An 18,867-nucleotide genomic window follows, 5' to 3' on the forward strand; every position below is an offset into this window, starting at 1 on the left:
CCCGACACCCCCCCACCCTCCCCCCCCAGCACGTGCTACAGACCAAAAAAAAAACCCCGACACCCCCCCCCCCCCTTTAACTTAATTTAACTTAACGATGCTCTTGGGGGGGAGGGGGGGGGTTGGCAGCCCCCCCCCCAATTAATCCCCTCCCCCCCCCAATTAATTTATTGGGGAGGGGGCGGATGAGGAGGGAAAAAAAAACCCCAAACTAAACCAAACCTAAAAAGGGCGTTTTCTGCCCCGTTTCGCACTGTCGAGGCGAAGGGGGGGGGGGGGGGAGGAACCCCCACCCCCCCCCCAAAAAGTGACTATTTCACACCAAAAAACCTGCCCGGGAGGGGGGGGCACGACCCCCCCCCCCCCAGCTGATCCCAAAGGCTTTTTACAAAACTCTTCTGACCTCGGTGTCCGCTCGAATGTGTTTGCGGGGGGGGGGGGATTTTGGGTTAATTTATTGTAAATCTGGGGTTTTGGGGGGGGGGGGGGCTCGGTGGGACCGACCCCTCCCCCCAGGCATCGCCCCCCCCCCGTATTTATTTATCCCCAGGAGGCTGCGGCCGAGGGGGGGTTGGGAGGAGGGGGAGGCAAAAAAGAAGAAGAAGAAGAAGAAGAAGAAGGGGAAAAAAAGAGCAAAAAAAGGGAAAAAAGTGAAAGAAACGGGAAAAAGCAACAGAAAAAAAAAGAAAAAAACCCACAACAACAAATCTCAAAGGAAAAGAACAAGGGAAAAGCAAAATAAGAAAGAAAAAGTGAAATAACAAGGAAAAAAGGAAAAAAAAACCACACTGAGGAACGAAACGAGGAAAAGAGCAAAATAAAGAGGAGAAAAAGGGGGGAAAAAGAGGAAAAAAGAAAAATAACGAGGAAAAGAGCAAAATAAAGAGGAGAAAAAGGGAAAAAAAGAGGAAAAAAGACAAATAACGAGGAAAAGAGCAAAATAAAGAGGAGAAAAAGGGAAAAAAAGAGGAAAAAAGACAAATAACGAGGAAAAGAGCAAAATAAAGAGGAAAAAGGGGGGAGAAGGAAAAAGAGAAAAAAGAAAAATAAAGAGGAAAAGGTGAAATGAGGAAAATGGCCAAAAAAAAAAAGGGAAAAAGCGAGATGGGAAATAAAGAGGAGAAAGGTGTAAAGAAACCAAGAAAAAAGGAAAAAAGCAAAAAAATAAAAAGGAAAAAAGCAAAAAAAAGGAAAAGCAAAAAAAGGAAAAAGAAAAAAGTGTGAAAAAGAAAAAAAGCAAAAAAAAGGAAAAACGCCAAAAAAAGGAAAAAAAAAGAAAAAAGGAGGAAAAAAAAGGAGAAAAAAAGAAAAAAAGAGAAAAAAGAAAAAAAAAGGAAAACCAAAAAAAGGAAAAAAAAAACCCTGAAAAAGCCAAAAAAAAAAAGGAGCAAACACAGAAAAGAGACCAAAAACCCACCAAAAACCCGCCCCCCCCCCGCAGTGCCTGACCCCCCCACCCGCAGGAAACCAAAAATCTCCAGCGAAAGCTGCAGGAACCCCCCAAAAGTCGCCGCTTTGGGCCCGAAACGGCTGGAAAAGGGATGAAAAATGGGGGGGGGGGGGGAATGCCCCCCCCCCTTCCCCGCCGGACACATATACCTCATGGAGCCCCAAAATCCCCGCGTTTCACCCCGTTTCGGCGCCGGCGGCTGAGAAATACTGTGACGACGCGAAAGAAGGGAAAAAAAATAAAATTTAAAAAAAAAAAAAGTCTCCCCCCCCCCAAAAAAAATAAACCCCCACAAACTCTTGGGGGGATGGGACCAAAAAAAACCCCAAACGCCCCCAAAAATGACACCGGATTCGGGGCGGGGGGGGCGGTGTCCCCGTCCCTGAATGTACGCACGCCCCCCCCCCCCCACCTCCGCGTTTTTGGGGGGTTTTGGGGTTTTTTGGGGGGTTTTGGACAGAGAGGGAAAAAAAAAAAAAAAAGAAGAAAAAAATTTTAAAAAAATTAATTTTTTTTTTCTTGGGGGGGTGGGGAGGGAGGGGCAGCACCCCTTTTTTTTTGAGGGGGTGGGAGGGTTTTTTTGGGGTTGGGGGGGGTTTTTTTGGGTGGTTTTTTGTTTTTTTTATACAGAAAATGGGCGTCGGCGCTTCTTCCCGGAGGAAATGAGGAGAAAAACGCCAAAAAAAGGGGAGGGGAAAAAATAAAGGGGTGACACCCCCCCCCAAAAAAATGTACCCGACCGCGGGGAAGTGAGAGACGATGCTCGAACAGCGACCAAACCAAAAAGTGACCCCAAAACTGAGGGAAAAGCGACAAAATGAAGAAAAAAAAAGAAAAAAAAAGCCAAAAAAGAAAAAAGCCAAAAAAAAAAGCCAAAAAAAGCCAAAAAAAGCCAAAAAATGCAAAAAAAAACCAAAAAAAAGCCAAAAAAAGCCAAAAAAGGATACAAAAAGGAAAAAAAAAAAAGATTTAAAAAAGGACAAAAAAAGGATTTAAAAAAGGACTACGAAAGACCAAAAAAAAAAAAGGACAAAAAAAAGGACAAAAAATGCCAAAAAAGGACAAAAAATGCCAAAAAAGGACAAAAAAGGCAAAAAAAAAAAAGACAAAAAAAAAGGCCAAAAAGGCCAAAAAAAGCCAAAAAAAAGCCAAAAAAAACCCAAACCAACGAACCGCACCCAAACCTCAGAAAAAAACCCAAAACCCCACCAAAAAAGCGTGTGGGGGAAAAAAAAAAAAAAATCGATTTTTAGACCAAAAATTGACCCCGTCTCCAGGCGCGGGGGGTGGGGGGGTGTCCCCGGGGTGGCGGCTTTTTTGGGTGTCGCCCCCCCACCCCCACCCCCAGCATCCCCCCCCCTTCCCCCCTTCCCCCCTCCCCGGGCTGATCTCGTTAACGAAGCTTTAATTACAGCTGCCAAACCAAATATGGGCCCGGGGGGGGGGCGGGGGGGTCCCTGCGCCAAATACCTCAGCTACTTTGTGAGAAACCAAATAGAAAATTGGGGGGGACACGGGGGGACACCACCCCACCCCACCCCACCCCCGCCGAGCCCCGACCCCCCCCCAGTGCCACCCCCGACCTACCCCACCCCCCCCAACCCCCACCGGGTTTTGTACGATGGGGGGGAGGGGGAGGCTGGGGGGTGGTGGTGGTCGTCATGGTGATGGTGATGGTGGTGGTGACGATGGTGATGGTGGTCGCCGTGGCGATGGTGACGGTGGTGATGGTGGCCGTGGTGATGGCGGTGATGGTCGTGGTGGTCGTGGTGGTCGAGGTGATGATGGTGATGATGATGGTGATGATGATGGTGACGGTGGTGACTCAGATGCTGTGACTGAGCTCCAGGTGCTGGTGGCCCAAGCTCATGGCCTTGAGGTCGTCCATGGGACCATGAGCTTGAGGTCATCCATGGTGTCATGGCCTTGAGGTCATCCATGGGACCATGACCTTGAGGACCTCCATGGTGTCATGGCCTTGGAGACCTCCATGGCTTCACGGCCTTGAGGTCCTACATTGGACCATAACCTTGAGGACCTCCATGGTGTCATGGCCTTGAGGTCCTGCATGGTGTCATGGCCTTGAGGACCTCCATGGTGTCATGGCCTTGGAGACTTCCATGGCATCGTGGCCTTGAGGTCCTACATTGGACCATAACCTTGAGGACCTCCATGGTGTCATGGCCTTGAGGTCCTGCATGGTGTCATGGTCTTGAGGTCATCCATGGCTTCATGGCCTTGGAGACCTCCATGGTGTCATGGCCTTGAGGTCATCCATGGGACCATGACCTTGAGGACCTCCATGGTGTCATGGCCTTGGAGACCTCCATGGCTTCACGGCCTTGAGGTCCTACATTGGACCATAACCTTGAGGACCTCCATGGTGTCATGGCCTTGAGGTCATCCATGGCTTCATGGCCTTGGAGACCTCCATGGTGTCATGGCCTTGAGGTCATCCATGGGACCATGACCTTGAGGACCTCCATGGTGTCATGGCCTTGGAGACCTCCATGGCTTCACGGCCTTGAGGTCCTACATTGGACCATAACCTTGAGGACCTCCATGGTGTCATGGCCTTGAGGTCATCCATGGCTTCATGGCCTTGGAGACCTCCATGGCTTCACGGCCGTGAGGTCATCCATGGGACCATGAGCTTGAGGACCTCCATGGTGTCATGGCCTTGGAGACCTCCATGGCATCGTGGCCTTGAGGTCCTACATTGGACCATAACCTTGAGGACCTCCATGGTGTCATGGCCTTCAGGTCCTGCATGGGGCCATGACCTTGAGGACCTCCATGGTGTCATGGCCTTGGAGACCTCCATAGCTTCACGGCCTTGAGGTCATCCATGGGACCATGAGCTTGAGGACCTCCATGGTGTCATGGCCTTGGAGACCTCCATAGCTTCACGGCCTTGAGGTCCTGCATGGGGCCATGACCTTGAGGACCTCCACAAGGCCACAGCCTTGAGGACCTCCATGGCATCATGGCCTTGAGGACCTCCGTGGTTTCATGGCCTCGAGGACCTCCGCAGGGCCATGGCCTCAGGGAGCTTCAGGCATCGTGGCCTTGGGGACCCTCACGGTGTCGCGTCCTCGGGATCTTCCGCAGCGTTGTGGCCTTGAGGACCTCCGTGGCGTTGTGTCCTCGGGGTCCTCCATGGTGGTGTGGCCCCAAGGAGCTCCATGGTGTCGTGTCCTCTGTGGCGTCGTGTCCTTGGGGACCTCCATGGTGTCATGGCCTTGGGGTGCTCCACGGTGTCGTGTCCTCAGGGTCGTCCGTGGTGTCGTGGCCTTGGGGAGCTTCGTGGTGTCGTGTCGTGTCCTCGGGGTCCTCCATGATGTCGCGGCCTCGGGGCCCTCCGTGGTGTTGTGTCATCCGCCATGTCTTGCCCTCGGGGGACCTCCACAGCGTCGTGTCCTTGGGCTCCTCCACGGTGGCACGTCCTTGGGGACCTCCATGGTGTTGTGTCCTCGAGGTCCTCCACGCTGTCGTGTCCTTGGGGACCTCCACGATGGCACATCCGTGGTCTTGTGTCCTCATGGACCTCCAGAGCATTGTGCCCTGAAGGTCCTCCACAGTGCCACGTCCCTGGGGACCTCCGTGATCTCATGACCGTGGGGTTCCCCATGGTGCCACGTCCTTGGGGACCTCCATGGTGGCATAACCTTGAGGGCCCCAAGTTGTCGTGACCTTGAGGTCCTCCACGGTGTCATGACCTTCAGGTCCTCCATGGTGCCACAACCCTGGGGACCTCCATGATGTGATGACCTTGGTGTTCCCCACGGTGCCACATCCTTGAGGTTCCCCCATGATGTCATGACCTTGGGCTTCCCCATGGTGCCACGTCCTCGAGGTGCTCCATGATGTCATGACCTTGGGGTTCCCCCATGACAGCGCCACGTCCTTGAGGTCCTCCATGGTGTCATGACCTTGAGGTTCCCCCATGACGTCATGACCTTGGTGTTCCCCATGGTGCCACGTCCTCGAGGTGCTCCATGATGTCATGACCTTGGGGTTCCCCCATGACGGTGCCATGTCCTTGAGGTCCTCCATGGTGTCATGACCTTGAGGTTCCCCCATGACGTCATGACCTTGGTGTTCCCCATGGTGCCACGTCCTCGAGGTGCTCCATGATGTCATGACCTTGGGGTTCCCCCATGACGGTGCCATGTCCTTGAGGTCCTCCATGGTGTCATGACCTTGAGGTTCCCCCATGACGTCATGACCTTGGTGTTCCCCATGGTGCCATGTCCTTGAGGTGCTCCATGACATCATGACCTTGAGGTCCCCCGTGACATCATGACCTTGGGGTTCCCCCCCGGTGCCATGTCCATGAGGTCCTCCATGGTGCCACGTCCTTGAGGTTCCCCATGATGTCATGACCTTGAGGTTCCCCACGGTGCCACGTCCTTGAGGTCCCCCATGACGTCATGACCTTGGGGTTCCCCCATGACGTCACGACCTTGGGGTTCCCCACGGTGCCACGTCCTTGAGGTGCTCCGCGACATCACGACCTTGAGGTTCCCCCATGAATGACATCACGACCTTGGGGTTCCCCCCGTGACGTCACGACCCCGGGGTTCCCCATGCTGCCCCGCGTCCCTGACGACCTCCTCCACGGCGGCACCTCCCGGGGCTCCCCGTGTCCCCCCACCCCCCCAACCTCCGTGGGCGGGCGAAGGAAGCGAATCCCCCCCGTCCTGCAGCCAAAGAGGGCCGGGGGGGGGTCAGAGGCCCCCCCCAGCCCCTGCACCCCCAAATCTGCCCCCCCCCCCCGGACATATACCTCATAGACCTGTGCTCAACCAAAGAGCCGCCCGCCCCCGGGGTGTTGGGGGGGGGGGGCTGCGGCGCTTCGGGGGGGTCATCGCCCTCCCCCCCCCCTTGGTTTGTTGTTTCTTTGGGGTTTTATTATTAATTTTTTTTTTTGGGGGGGGGGTGTCCCCCAGTTCTCGGTGCGTCCCCCGTTCCCGGTGTGTGTGTGTGTCGCGTGTGCCCCCGCCCCGTTTCCTGGTTCTTGGGGTCTCCCCATGTATTGGGGGGGTCCCTGTTTATTGGGGGGGTCCCCACTTATCGGGGGCTCCTCAGTTGTTTGGGTTTTGGGTTTTGTTTTTTTTTTTGGGGGGGGGGTCCCCAATTCCTGGTGGGACCCCCAGTTCTCGGGGCGTCTCCTCGTTCTTGTGGGGCTCCTCGGTTTTTGGGGGGGGCTCCCCGGTTCTGGGGGGGGGGCTCCTCCTTTATTGGGGGGGCTCCCCATTTAGTGGGGGGGTCCCCCATTTATTTGGGGGGCTCCTCCTTTATTGGGGGGGTCCCTATTTATTGGGGGGTGTCCCCCCATCACCAGCTCTCGGGGTGGGGGGTCCCCAGTTCCCAGGGGTCTCAAGGTGTGGGGGGGTGGGGGTCAATCAGCTGGGGCCCCCCCCCTTCCCCTGGGGTCCCCCCCCAAGAGGGTTTGGGGGGGGGCAGAGCCCCCCAAGAGAGTGAAACCTGCTCCCCCCCACCCCCCCCGGGGGTCGGGGTGGGGGGGGGTGACCTCGTGCCGTGACCCCTCGCCACCCCCCCCCCCCCGGGTGTCACCCCCCCCCCCCCCGTGTCGTGCCCCCCTCCCCCCCCGCGTGTCCCCGGGGGGCGGCGAGCGAAGCGCAGAGCAAACCAAAGATGTCCACCCGCCGCCCGCCCCCCCCCCCCCTTTTGTAAGAGACCTGCAAAGGAAAAAAAGAAAAAAAAAAATTAAAAAAAAAAAAATAAAAAAATAAATAAAACCCCCCCAAACCACAAAACTGGGGAGGGGGGGGGAAAAAAAAAAAAAAAGAAAACCAAACCACAAAACCAAAAAAAAAAAAAAAAGCTGGAAAAGGTTTAAAAAAAAAAGAAAAAAAAAAAAAGGGAAATTTCTATACAACCCCCCCTCCCCCCCAATGTCTATTTTTGACGCCGCGTCCCCGGGGATCGCGACCCCCCCCCTCCCCCCGGCCCCGCCCCTCGCCTGGCCCCGCCCCATCCTGGCCCCGCCCCCTTAGCTCCGCCCCCGGCCCAATCCCCTCCACCACAGCCCCGCCCCTTTCCCCTTAGCCCCGCCCCTTCCCCTTAGCCCCGCCTCTTCCCCTTAGCTCCGCCCTCTCACCACAGCCCCGCCCCTTTCCCTTAACCCCGCCCCTTTCTCCTTAGCCCCGCCCCTTCCCCTTAGCTCCGCCCTCTCACCATAGCCCCGCCCTTTTCCCTTAACCCCGCCCCTTTCTCCTTAGCCCCGCCCCTTTCCGTTAGCCCCGCCCCTCTCCCCCCGTTGCCCCCCCCTCCCGGGTGGCCGCGCGCGTGACGTCATCTCCCGCCTCGTTGGTTCTTCGTGGTTTTTAATTTTTCTTTTTTCTTCTTTTTCTTTTTTTTTTTTTTCTCCCCCCCCCCCCTTTTTTTTTCCCGGCTCCTTTTCCGGACGGTTTTTATTTTGTAACCGCGTGTGTTCGCCCGACGGGAACAATAAAGATCTGTACAGAGCTGCCGCCTCCTTCTGTCCGCACACCCCCCCGCCCCGGGACCCCTTGGGATGACTCAACCCCCCCCCAGCCCCTCGCAATGGTCTGGCCCACCGCCCATGGGGTGATTAAAACCCCCCCAAATCCCCCCCCCCACATTGGTACGTCCCAGTCCCCCCAAATCCTCACTTGGTACGATCCAGACCCCCCTAAATTCTCCCCTCCCACACATTGGTACGTCCCAGTTCCCCCCCCAAATCCTCACTTGGTACGATCCAACCCCCCCCCCCAATTCCCCCCCATTGGTACGTCCCAGTTCCCCCCCCCCAAATCCTCACTTGGTACGATCCAACCCCCCCCCAATCCCCCCCCATTGGTACGTCCCAGTTCCCCCCCCAAATCCTCCCTTGGTACGATCCAACCCCCCCCCAATTCCCCCCCATTGGTACGTCCCAGTCCCCCCTAAATCCTCCCTTGGTACGATCCAACCCCCCCAAATTCCCCCCCCATTGGTACGCCCCAGTCCCCCCCAAATCCTCACTTGGTATGATCCAGACCCCCCCAAATTTCCCCCCCCCCATTGGTACGTCCCGTTCCCCCCCAAATTCCCCCTTGGTACGATCCAGACCCCCCAAATTCCCCCCCCACACACACACTGGTACGTCCCAGTCGCCCCCCCCCAAACACCTCCTTGGTACGATCCAGACCCCTCACTTTGGTACGTCCCGTTTCCCCCCCCCCCCCCAAATCCCTCTTTGGTACAATCCAGCCCCCAAAATCCCCCCTTTCAGCCCCCCCCCAGCCCTCCTTGGTACAATCCAGCTCCCCCCAGCCCCCCCAATCCCCCCCAAAACTCCCCTTGGTACATCCCGCCCCCCCCCCAAAATCCCCTCTTGGTACATCCCAGCTCCCCCCCCCCCGCGTTAGTTCCTCCCGCTTTCAACATGGCGGAACTCCCTCCCTGACGTCACCGGCAGCCGAGCGCGGGAGGGGCGTGGCCGCGCGGCGATTGGTCCCCGAGCACCTCGTGGGGCGACGGTGATTGGTCGGTCGGAGGCGGCCAATAGGGAAGCGGGATGTTGGGGGGTGCCGGCGGGGGAAGGGGGAGAGAGAGGGAGCGAGAGCGGGAGTGAGACGGGAGGTGAGGGGGGGCCCGGGGGGGCCCTGAGGGGAGCGGGGATTCGGGGGGCGAGGGGGATCGGGGGTGGGGTGGGGTGGGGGAATGGGGGGGCTGGGGGGGGGGAATGAGGGCCTGGGGGGGGGTGGGAGGGGTCCTGAGGGGAGAACGGGGGGGGAAATGGGGCGTCTGGGGGGTTCCTGAGGGGGAATGAGGAGGAAATGGGGGGGCTGGGGGTTCCTGAGGGGAGAACAGGGGGTCCTGAGGGGGAATGGGGGTAGAGGGGGGTTCCTGAGGGGGAATGGGGGGGCTGGGGGGGGGGATGGGGCATCTGGGGGGTTCCTGAGGGGGAATGGGGGGGCTGGGGGGGGGAATGAGGGCCTGGGGGGGGCTGGGAGGGGTTCTGAGGGGAGAACAGGGGGTCCTGAGGGGGAATGGGGGTAGAGGGGGGGTCTAGGGAGCGTCCTGAGAGGAGAACAGGGGGGCTGGGGGGGGGAATGGGGTGTCTGGGGGGGTTCCTGAGGGGGAATGGGGGGGAATGGGGGCCTACGGGGGGGCTGGGAGGGGTCCTGAGGGGGAATGAGGGTGGGGGGTGGGGTCTAGGGAGCATCCTGAGGGGAGAACAGGGGGGCTGGGGGGGGGGGTCCTGAGGGGGAATGGGGCGCCTGGGGGTTTTCTGAGGGAAGAACAGGGGGTCCTGAGGTGGAATGGGGGGTGTCTGGGGGGGAACGAGGGGCTGGGAGGGGTTCTGAGGGGGAATGGGGGTGTGGGGGTGGTCGGGGGGGGGTCCCGAGGCGAGAACAGGGGGGCTGGGGGGGGGTCCCGAGGGGAGAATGGGGGGCTGGGGGAGTCAGGGGGGCTCAGGGGGAGGCTCTGAGGGGGAACGGGGGGCTCTGAGGGGGGATTTGGGGTTGGGGGGGGCTGACGGGGGGCACAAAGGTTTGGGAGGGACCCTGGGGGGGGTCACGGGGGTCTGTGAGGATCCGGGAGGGGGGTGAGTGGGGGAACAGGGGGCTGGGGGGGTGACGGGGACCTGTAAAGGTCTTGGGGGGGGTGTGAGGGGGGGCAGGGGGGATGGGCCTGTGGGGATTGGGGGGTTCTAAGGGATTCGGGGGGGGGGCCCTGGAGGGTTGGGGGGACCTGAGGGGTGTACGCAGGCAGGGTGGGGGGGTGTAGCAGGGTACCCCCAGCTTCCAGTTAACCCCCGGTTACCCCCCCCCACCCCTCTAACCCCCTCCTCTCCCTTCTCCCTCCCCCCACCCCACCCCCTTACCCCCCAGCTCCCTCCCACCTCCTCCCCCCCTTCTTTTTTTTTTTTTTTTTTTTTTTTCTCCCCTCCTCTCCTTTTCTTTTCTCTCCCATGAAGACCCCCCCCTCCCCGCTTTCCACCCCCTTCCCCGCCATGTCGGAGCCTTCGGAGGAGACGGTGCTGTACGTGGAGCATCGTTACGTCTGCTCGGAGTGCAGCCACCTCTCGGCCTCGCTGGAGGACGCCCTCCTCCACCAACAACACCACTTGGGCCCCCAGCAGCACCAGCAACAGCATCACTACGAACTGGTGGGTTTGGCGGGGGATTATCAAGCTTTGGCGATGCCGGAAAGCAGTCAGTACCAATGTCTGGAGTGCGGGCAGCTCTTGGTATCGCCGGGACAACTGCTGGAACACCAAGAGATGCACATCAAGTTGTTAGGACAAGAACCGGAACCTTCCCCCGTCGTTAAAGCTCCTCCCGGCGCCGGGCAGATTCATTACGAGTGCGTGGAATGTAAAGCTCTTTTTACCAACCAGGAGGTTTGGTTAGCTCACCGGCAAAGCCACCGTGCCGATCCTCCGGCTCCTCAAATCCTCGGTCAAGGTCAAAACCAAGCTTTGGTGGATCTGGAACATTCTTACCGTAAACCGGAGGAAGAGGAGGAGGAAGAAGAGGAGGAGGAAGGCGGGGCGGAGAGCGGCGGCGGCGGCGGCACGGTTCAGCTCCTCCTCTACGAGTGCGGCGAGTGCCTGCAGCTTTTCCAAACCCCCAAAGACTTTTTGGAACACCAAGCCGCTCATTTGGCCGCCCCGGCGCTTAACGGCGGCGGTAACGAGGCGCCGCCGGCCGCCGATCACAGCTACGAGCTGAAGGACGACCCCGAGGAGGCGACGCCGGTAACGCCGCCGGTAACGCCGCCGGTAACGACGCCGGCGCGACGGCCGGCCGAGCACCGTTGCGCCGAGTGCGAGCAGCTCTTCCCCACGGCTCACCAGCTCCAGCTCCACCTGCGTTGTCACCGGCTGGGGGCTTTCCAGTGTCCCCTTTGCAGCAAGGTGTTGCCGTCCCCGCCGGCTCTGGAACAACACCTGGGGGGTCACAGCGGCGAATCCCATTTCCTCTGCCTGGATTGCGGTTTGGCTTTCGACACCGAAGCCGTTCTCCTGGCTCACCGGCGCACGCACTGCCCCAACCCCCTCCACCGCTGCCCCTGCGGCAAAGCTTTCGTCAACATGACCAAATTCCTCTACCACCGACGCACCCACGGCACCCCCCCGACCATCCGGATGCACCCCGAGCCCTCCCCGACCGCCGAAAACCCCGCGCCGATGACGCCGCCGACGCCGGCGGAGACGGCTGTGCCGCTCGCCGTTATCTACTCCTCGGACGTCGGCGAAGCGCCGGGTCCCAGCTACCGCTGCCTGATGTGCAGCAAAGTTTTTTCCAAACACCCGCAGCTGGCGCGGCACCAACGTTTCGTGCACCGCCTGGAACGCCGCCACAAATGCCCCACTTGCGGGAAAATGTTCAAAAAAAAATCCCACGTCCGTAACCACCTCCTGACCCACACCGGCGAACGACCTTTCCACTGCAAGGAGTGCGGCAAGAGCTTCAACTCGCAGGCCAACCTCCTCCGGCACCGCCTGACGCACACCGGCGAGCGGCCCTACGAGTGCGAGGTGTGCCACAAGCGTTTCACCCAATCCTCCACCCTCCGGCAACACCTTTTCGTCCACAGCCGTCGGTATCCCTACAAATGCCAGGAGTGCGGCGTTCGCTTCCACCGTCCTTACCGTCTCCTCATGCACCGGTACCACCACACCGGCGAATATCCCTACAAGTGCCAGCAGTGCGGGCGTTCCTTTCTCCTCCGACGGCTTTTGGAGGTCCACCAGCTCAGCCACGCCGGACGGCAACCCCAAATCTGCGCCGGCTGCGGCGCCGCCTTCGTCACCTCCCTCCAGCTTCGCGAACACAAGTGCGGTAAAATCAGCCGGCGTTTCGAGTGTCCCACCTGCGGTAAGAAAGTGGGATCGGCCGCGCGGCTCCGGGCGCACGAGAGGGTCCACGGCGTTCCCGGCGAACCCCCGGCTCCCCCGGCGCCGCCGATTTCTCCTCCGGCGCCGCCGCGTCGTCCTCCTTGCCCCAAAAGCTTCGAATGCGGCGACTGCAAAAAGCTTTTCAGCACCGAAACCTCCCTCCAAGTCCACCGCCGCATCCACACCGGCGAACGCCCCTACCCCTGCCCCGACTGCGGCAAAGCCTTCCGGCAATCCACCCACCTGAAGGATCACCGGCGCCTCCACACCGGCGAAAAACCTTTTAAGTGCGAAGAATGCGGCAAAGCCTTCGCCATCGCCGTGCGGTTGGCCGAACACCGGCGCATCCACACCGGCGAACGCCCTTACCGTTGCGAGGCTTGCGGTAAAGCTTACCGCTCCTTCTCCAACCTCTGGAAACACCGAAAGCTTCACCAGCAGCAACGGCTCCAGCACGAACGCGACGTCCTGGCGGAGGCGCAGGCAGCTGCCGGTGCCGTAACCGGTGCCGTAACCGGCGCCGTAACCGGTGCCGTAACCGGCGGCGTAACCGGCGGCGCCGGGCAGGACTACGGCAGCGCGTTGGCCATCGTGGAGACCATCGAGATTTATCCCGCGCCCCCCGAAAACCAGACGCCCGTCGTTAGCGAGGGGGGGGCTCTGGGTGACGTCACCGGGGAGGGGGTCTGAAGCGCATTGGGGGGGGGGGGGGAATGACCCTGGGGGGGTCCTGGCTCTGCGCTAGGGGGGGGTCACCCTAAATTTGGGGATGTGAGGGGGGCTGGGGGACACCCCTGGCACCCCCTTGGGAGGTCCTGGCTCTGCCCTAGGGGGGGGTCACCCTAAATTTGGGGATGTGAGGGGGGCTGGGGACCCCCCCCCCATGTCCCCCCAGTCCTGCCCTGGGGGGGGGGGTCTCACCCCATTTTAGGGACACGAGGGGACTGTGGAGCCCCCTGTCGTCCCCCCCCCCCCTTGGGGGTCCCAGCTCTGCCCTGGGGGGGCTGTACCCCCATTTTGGGGACATGAGGGGGCCTGGGCACCCCCCCATCACCCCAGCCCTGCCGTGGGGGGGGGGGGCCCTCAGCCCCATTTTGGGGACATGAGGGGGCTGGGGGACCCCCTGTCACCCACCAGGCCCCCCCCTACCTTCCCCAGGGGTCTCGCCCCCATTTCGGGGGGGGGGGGGGTAATGAGGCCATTGTCCCCCTGTCCCCCCCCCCGGGGATGTCCCCATGGTGCAGCGGGGTCTTCCTGCCCCGCCCCCCCTCCATGCACCCCCGTTTTGGGGATGGGGGGGGTCAGCAGGGCTGTCCCCCCCCCCTCGGATTCAGGCGGGTGTTGGTGCCCCCCCCCCATTGCCGCGGGGGGGGCGGGGGTTAATTCCTGATGCAATTAAAAGCGAGAAATGGACCCAAAATGTCTTTATTGGGGGGGGGGGGGGCACTTTGGGGGGGGCTTTTATCCCTGGGGGGGGGCTGAGACCACGGCGGGGGGGGGGTATGGCCGGGGGGAGAGGGGGGTGGAATTGCCCCATGGGGGGTGATTATTGCCCCAGGGGGGGTATTGCCCCACGGGGGGGGGGGTTATTGCCCCATGGGGGTGGGTTATTGCCCCATGGGGGGGTGTTATTGCCCCACGGGGGGATTATTGCCCCAGGGGGGGTATTGCCCCACGGGGGGGGGGTTATTGCCCCATGGGGGTGGGTTATTGCCCCATGGGGGGTGTTATTGCCCCACGGGGGGGTTATTGCCCCACGGGGGGGGTTATTGCCTCATGGGGGGGTTATTGCCCCACGGGGGGTGGGTTAATGCCCCACGGGGGGGGGTTTATTGCCCCACGGGGGGGGGTTATTGCCTCATGGGGGGTGGGTTATTGCCCCACGGGGGGGGGTATTGCCCCACGGGGGGGTTATTGCCCTATAGGGGTGGGTTATTGCCCCACGGGGGGGTGGGTTAATGCCCCACGGGGGGGTTTATTGCCCCACGGGGGGGTGGGTTAATGCCCCACGGGGGTGGGTTATTGCCCCATGGGGGGGTTTATTGCCCCACGGGGGGGGTTTATTGCCCCACGGGGGGGTGGGTTAATGCCCCACGGGGGTGGGTTATTGCCCCATGGGGGGGTTTATTGCCCCACGGGGGGGGTTTATTGCCCCACGGGGGGGGTGGGTTAATGCCCCATGGGGGGGTTATTGCCCTATAGGGGTGGGTTATTGCCCCATGGGGGGGTTTATTGCCCCGGGGGGGTGGGTTATTGCCCCATGGGGGGGTTATTGCCCCACGGGGGGTGGGTTATTGCCCCATGGGGGGGGTTATTGCCCCACGGGGTGTGGGTTAATGCCCCACGGGGGGTGTTGTTGCCCCATGGGGTGGGTTATTGCCCCGGGGGGGTGGGTTATTGCCCCGGGGGGGCCCATGTCGCGCTCCCCCCCCCCCAGCAATGCCGCAGGTGTGGCCGAGCCCCGCCCCTCCCCTTCGCCCCGCCCCCGCCCCCCCTTCGCTCCGCCCCATCCGCCCCCCCCATCCGCCCCCGGGGCCGCAGCCCCCCCCCCCCTCCCCCCGCCCCTCGCACCCCCGCCCCCCCCCCACCACCCGGACGGACCCACGCGAGTTGGGGGGGGGGACACGGACACGGCGACCCCCCCCCCCCCCCAAAATACCCCCGGTCAGCACCACGGGGGGGGGACACCCCCCCGCCCGCACCGGGCACCCCCCCCCCCCCCCCCACCTTCCCGGGGGGGGCCCCGGGACCGGCCCCCCCCCCCCCCATCGCCTCCCCTCGCCGCCGTCGGAGCCGCGTGCAGCGAGAACCGGGGGGGCCCGGCCGGGCCCTGCCCCCCCCCCCCCCCCCCCGCCGCCGCCCCCCCCCCCCCCCCCGCCCGCCGCCGCCGCCGCACCGGGCGGAGGAGACACGGCTCGGCCCCCCCCCCCACCCCCCCCCGGGCCGGGGGGGCTGCGGCGGCCGCGCACCGCGTCGTGAGTACCGGGGGGGCGCGGGGGAGGGAGGGGGGGGCACCGGGAGTGGGGGGGGGGGAAGGACACCGGGAGTGGGGGGGGGGGGGACGACGACACGGGGCTGCGCCTCCTTCCCCCCCCCCCCCCCAGCCCCCGCCGCAGCCCCCGGGATCCATCACCGGGATCCACCGCCGGGACCGGGCCCCGGGATCCAGACACCCCCGCACCCCCCCACCCCCGAATCGCTCCCCAGCCCCCGGGATCCAGCCCCGGTACCGGGATCCAGCCCCCGAATCCAGCCCCATCCTCGGTTACCGGTCCCGGTCCCCATCCCCGGTACCGGAACTCTGAGTCCCGGTACCGGGATCCATCCTCGGGATCCAGCCCCGTCTCCGGTCGCCATCCCCGGTACCCGGTATCGGTCTCCATCGCCATCCCCGGTCACCGGTACCGATCCCCGGTCCCCATCCCCGGTACCCGGTATCCATCCCCATCCCCGGTGCCCATCCCCGATCTCCGGTATCCATCCCCCTCCCCGATCTCCGGTATCCATCCCCCTCCCCGGTACCGGTACCCGGTATCCATCCCCCTCCCCGATCTCCGGTATCCATCCCCCTCCCCGGTACCGGTACTCGGTATCCCCCATCCCCGGTACCCGGTATCGGTCTCCATCCCCGTCACCGGTACCGATCTCCGGTCCCCATTCCCGGTCTCCGGTACCGGTACCCGGTATCGGTCCCCATCCCCGGTACCGGTTCCGGTTCTCGGTCCCCATCCCCGGTCTCCGGTACCGGTCCCCGATCTCCGGTGCCCATCCCCGGTTCCGGTTCCCGGTACCGCTCCCCGGTTCCCATCCCCCCCTCCCCATTCCCCCCCCCGCCCGCACCCCCCGGTACCGGTTCCCCCCCCCGCCCCATCCCGCGGTGCCGCCGGTCCCTCCGTCCGTCCGTCCCTCCGCCCCCCCCCCCCGCCACGTCCCGGCCCCCCCCGCCCCCATCGCCCCCCCCCCTCCCAGCTTTGGGGGTACCGGGGCGGGAGCAGCCCGGGGGGGGGGGGTCCCCCAGGTTTGGGGGGTCCCAGGCCCAGGAGGGGGAGGGGGGCGCAGTATATTTGGGGGGGGGCGTGGGGGGGGCAGGTTTGGGGGGGACACAGCCCGGGGGGGGGGCGCTGGGGGGCCCCAAATGGAGGGGGGGGGGTCCCGGGGGGGGAGGGTCGGCCCCGTGGGCCGGGGAAAGGGCGGGCGGGTGGGGGAGGGGGCGCCCCCGTCCCCTTCTTCCCCCCCCCCCCTTCCCGGCCCCCCCCCCCCCCCCAGTCGTTGCCCGGCAACAGCAGCATCCTCGGGAGCCGAATCCCGTTGCCTGGCAACGGTTACCGGGACACGGGGCAGCTGCCCGGGGCATGAATGGGGCTGCGAGACCCCCCCCGGCCTCCCCGGGACCCCCTCCGGTACCGTGGGACCCCCCCATAGAGTGAGACCCCCCCCCCGGCCTCCCCGGGACCCCCCCGGTACCGTGGGACCCCCCCATAGAGTGAGACCCCCCCCCGGCCTCCCCGGGACCCCCCCCGGTGCCCCAGAACCCCCCCCTAGAGTGAGACCCCCCCTCGGCCTCCCCAGACCCCCCCGGTACCGTGGGACCCCCCCCCAGAGTGAGACCCCCCCCTCGACCTCCCCGAGACCCCCCCCCAGTACCGTGGGACCCCCCCGGTGCCCCAGACCGCCCCCCCATGGAGCGAGAACCCCCCCCCAGCTGCCTCGGGACCCCCCCCCCCCATAGTGAGGACCCCTCCCCCAGATGCTCCAGGACCCCCCCAAAGCCCTGGGACACCCCCCCCCACTGCACCCTCCCCCCCCAAGTCCCCCGGCATCGTGGCCGGGGTGGGGGGCACGGGGGGGGGGGCCCTGGGGGTGTCGGGGTGCTGTGAGGGTCCCAGGGCACCGGGTGGGGGGGGACACAGGGGGTCCCCGAGGTCCAGATGGGTCCCTGGAGAGTTTGGGGGGGGCTTTGGGGGTCCCTGGGGTGCAGGGGGGGGTCTCAGGGCGGTTCCAGGGGTGAGGGGGGGTCCCAGGGGTGCAGAACAGCACCCCAAGGGTGCACGGGGGGGGGGGGTCCCGGGGGGTTCATGGGGAGTCCCAGGGGTGCAGGGGGGGGTCCCAGGGGTGCAGGGTGGTCCAGGGTGTTCATGGGTGGTCCCAGGGGTGCAGAACAGCACCCCAAGGGTGCAGGGGGGGTCTCAGAGGGTCATGGGTGGTCCTGAAGGGTCATGGGTGGTCCCAGGGGTGCAGGGGTGGTCCCATGGGTGTGTGTGGGGGTCCCATGGGTGCAGGGGGGTGCCGGGGGTTCATGGGTGCTCCCAGGGTTTCAGGGGGGTCTCAGAGGTTCATGGGTGGTCCTGGGGGTGCAAGGGTGGTCCCATGGCTGGGGGGGGGTGTCCCATGGGTGCAGGGTGCTCCCAGGGGGTTCATGGGTGCTCCCAGGGGTGTAGGGGGGGTCCCGGGGATTCATGGGTGGTCACAGGAGTGCGGGGGGGGGGGTGTCCCATGTGTGCAGGGGGGTCTCAGAGGTTCATGGGTGGTCCTGGGGATTCATGGGTGCTCCCAGGGGTGCAGGGGGGTCTCAGAGGTTCATGGGTGGTCCTGGGGATTCATGGGTGCTCCCAGGGGTGCAGGGGGGGTCTCAGAGGTTCATGGGTGGTCCCAGGGGTGCAGGGGTGGTCCCATGGCTGTGGGGGGGGTCCCATGGGTGCAGGGTGCTCCCAGGGGGTTCATGGGTGCTCCCAGGGGTGCAGGGGGGGTCTCAGAGGTTCATGGGTGGTCCCAGGGGTGCAGGGGTGGTCCCATGGCTGTGTGGGGGTCCCATGGGTGCAGGGTGCTCCCAGGGGGTTCATGGGTGCTCCCAGGGGTGCAGGGGGGGGTCTCAGAGGTTCATGGGTGCTCCCAGGGGTGCAGGGGTGGTCCCATGGCTGTGGGGGGGGGTCCCATGGGTGCAGGGTGCTCCCAGGGGGTTCATGGGTGCTCCCAGGGGTGCAGAGGGGGGTCTCAGAGGTTCATGGGTGGTCCCAGGGGTGCAGGGGTGGTCCCATGGCTGTGGGGGGGGTCCCATGGGTGTGTGTGTGGGGGTCCCATGGGTGCAGGGTGCTCCCAGGGGGTTCACGGGTGCTCCCAGGGGTGCAGAAGAGCATCCCAGGGAAACGGGGGGGTGGGGGGGCCCAGGGGGGATGCTGTGGGTGCCGGGTGGTTTTGGGGGGGCTCGGGGGTCCCCGCTGAGCGGTGGGCGCAGGCGGCGAGCGTGGCCGCGGCCGACCTTCTCCATGAGGAGCGGGGGAAGATGCCGGCGTCGCCCGCGGTCCTGCTGCTGCTGGTGGCCGCCTTCGCCCCCGGAGCCGCCAGGGCCTGGCCTCGCTGCGCATGGGTGAGGGGGGGCGGGGGGGGCCGGGGGGTGGGGGGGGTGGGGGGGCTGGGGGGGTCATAGGGGGCAGGGGGGGTCATGGGGGTGGGGGGCTGGGGGGGGTCATAGGGGGCAGGGGGGGCCATGGGGGTGGGGGGGCAGGGGGGGCTGGGGGGGTCATAGGGGGCAGGGGGG

General features: G+C 63.7%; 1 protein-coding gene across 1 annotated transcript; it reads left to right on the forward strand.

Annotated features, from left to right (window-relative positions):
- Positions 1-9,007: 9,007 nt before the first annotated feature.
- ZNF574 (zinc finger protein 574) lies at positions 9,008-13,745 on the forward strand. The gene is made up of 2 exons (XM_054811334.1): positions 9,008-9,064; positions 10,407-13,745. The coding sequence occupies exon 2, from the start codon at positions 10,443-10,445 to the stop codon at positions 13,020-13,022; it is 2,580 nt and encodes an 859-aa protein (XP_054667309.1). The 5' UTR covers positions 9,008-9,064; positions 10,407-10,442; the 3' UTR covers positions 13,023-13,745.
- Positions 13,746-18,867: the final 5,122 nt, after the last annotated feature.

Source organism: Grus americana, assembly GCF_028858705.1.
Source record: "Grus americana isolate bGruAme1 chromosome 27 unlocalized genomic scaffold, bGruAme1.mat SUPER_27_unloc_13, whole genome shotgun sequence".
NCBI classification, from domain to species: domain Eukaryota; kingdom Metazoa; phylum Chordata; class Aves; order Gruiformes; family Gruidae; genus Grus; species Grus americana.